We start from the raw sequence: 2081 nt of genomic DNA on the forward strand, positions 1-2081 counted from the left end.
GTCCCGGCACGTACCTGTTACAGAAGTAGACGGCGTTCGCGGGGTTGAGCTCGATGGCTTTCCCGTAGAAGTGCACGGCGGCCTCGAAGTTCTCCACCTTCATCTGCTCGTTTCCTGAACAGAAAGAAAAACGTACACAGGCTGCTCGCACGAGAGCACCGGGCTGAGGCGTCGGCCGCAGCGCTCCCAGGCTAGCTGAAGGTCCATGATTTCAGGGGGCAGGATGCAGCACCCTGGCGCGAGGGGGAGGGTGCGGTTTCGGTTGAGAGCCGGAGCCGGCGCTCAGTGACGGAGGCTGCCACAGCTTCGGTCCTGATGTCCAGGAACATAAGTCTCAAATGCTGTCACTTTTGCATCTTTCCCCAGAAACAGCGCAATTTAACGACACGTAATTCATGTACCACAAAAGTCACCCTTTGAAAATGCACAGCCAAGCGCTGTTTAAGTATAGTCAGATGTGCAACCATCACCCCTCTTTCCAAAACATACTGTCACCCCAAAAAGGAACCCCGTCCCCACGAGCAGTCACCCTCCCCATCTCGTAACAACCATGCACCCACTTCCCTTCTGTGAGTGTGTCTGTTCTACACACGTCACGTAAATAGAATCACACTGTGTGGTCTTGTGTGTCCGGCGTCTCTCACTGACCGTCATGTGTTCAGGTCCGTCCACGTCATGGCGAGTGTCAGCCCCTCCGCCCTCTTCATGGCCGAGGGATACACCCCCGTGTGGGTGGACATGCGTGTGGACACCTGGGTGGTTTACACTGGGAATTGTGCCGCCATGAGCATTCCAGTACAAGCACGTCTGTGGGTGCGTTTGAGTGTCCCCTGGGCCCACGAGTGGTCACTGTGTTTAACATAGCGGCTGCACCACTTATGTGGCCCCTTGGGTGAGAAGATTGATTTCTTCACGTCCACGTGTCTGTGTTCATGGAAGCCTCTCGGCACCCCCGAGAGACTGGCCTGCCAGCCGAGGTGTGACAGCACCCACCTGGGGCCACAGAGTGGGGACGGCCTGCCTCAGCCCCGCGGCCCTGGGTCCTGGTGTTGGGGGAGAGCTCATGTCCTACCTTCGGTTTTGAGGCGCTCCGCCTCGGCTGAATCCTCTTCCGACGGCGGGGTTCGCTCTGGGTCCCGGTGCTGCGGCATCTCCTGGACGGAAAGGGAAGATGGCAGTCCTGCTGTCCTCCTCGCCCTCCACTTCCGGCACCCTGAGCCACCCAAGGGCCCCACCCCCCTGGCCCAAGGGACACGCAGGCCTCATCATGGCGGCACAGGCAACCAGCAGCTCACCTTGCCCATGGCGGCAGCTTCAAATATCTCCGGGAGAGTCTGAGGGAGCGCGAGGTCACGGTCTTCCACCGTCACCCCGAAAGCGGTCTCCAGGCACTGGATCGCAACTGCGAGGGCGAAGGGGGAATTCTCCTGAGTGCACCCCGTGTCGACGGTGGGGCTCGGGGCAGGGCTTGCGCTCGGTGTCCGTCACGCGAGCTGGCAGAGGCACCGTGCAGCGCGTGCCCCAGGGCTGGCGTGGGCTCCTCCGTCAGGACCCGGACATGCCCTCCAGCCCTGTGAGCAGGAAGTGTGGGCCAAGACGCTGTCCCCGCCCAGAGAGGCTCAGGTGGTGACATCAAGGCTCTCTGTGGGGTCACAACGCTGGGGCCGCCCAGCGAGGGGGGGTGGCTGAGCCCAGCCTGGAGCACCAGGTGTGGGTAAGACACCAGGGACACGGTGCCAGGCCTCCCAGGAACCCGGCCGTAACCTGGAGCTCGAGGCCAGATCCCTGCAATCTTCACAGCTGGACCAATGGCACGTGGGACAGAACAGCCCAGAGACCCAGGACACCAGCGCCTGTCCCCTCCTCGGCCTGACTGACCGAGGGGATGCACCATGTGGTTGGTGGGGGGGGCTGGGCTAGGAGACGGTGGGGAGCTCAGGCCTGTACCTGCCCGGGGCTCGGTGGCCTTGCCTGTGAAATGAGGACATGGCTGGCCAAGTGTGCTGGCCTGCCACACCAGCCCTGGGGTGGGCCTATGCACCGATGGGAGAAAGGTGGGGGATGGAGGGGGACAGCTGTGG

The 2081-nt window shown here is 62.1% G+C and overlaps 1 protein-coding gene across 1 annotated transcript in view; it reads right to left on the reverse strand.

Annotated features, from left to right (window-relative positions):
* The window catches only part of SGTA (small glutamine rich tetratricopeptide repeat containing alpha), a 19262-nt gene that overhangs the window by 7047 nt on the left and 10134 nt on the right, over window positions 1-2081 (reverse strand). The window contains exons 3-5 of the mRNA XM_015600698.1: window positions 1296-1402; window positions 1073-1154; window positions 9-114 (exon numbers count right to left, since the gene is read on the reverse strand). Coding sequence (XP_015456184.1) covers window positions 9-114; window positions 1073-1154; window positions 1296-1402 — 295 coding nt within the window. The remainder of the gene's footprint in view (window positions 1-8; window positions 115-1072; window positions 1155-1295; window positions 1403-2081) is intronic.

This window comes from Pteropus alecto, unplaced genomic scaffold (genome assembly GCF_000325575.1).
Source record: "Pteropus alecto unplaced genomic scaffold, ASM32557v1 scaffold30, whole genome shotgun sequence".
NCBI classification, from domain to species: Eukaryota; Metazoa; Chordata; class Mammalia; order Chiroptera; family Pteropodidae; genus Pteropus; species Pteropus alecto.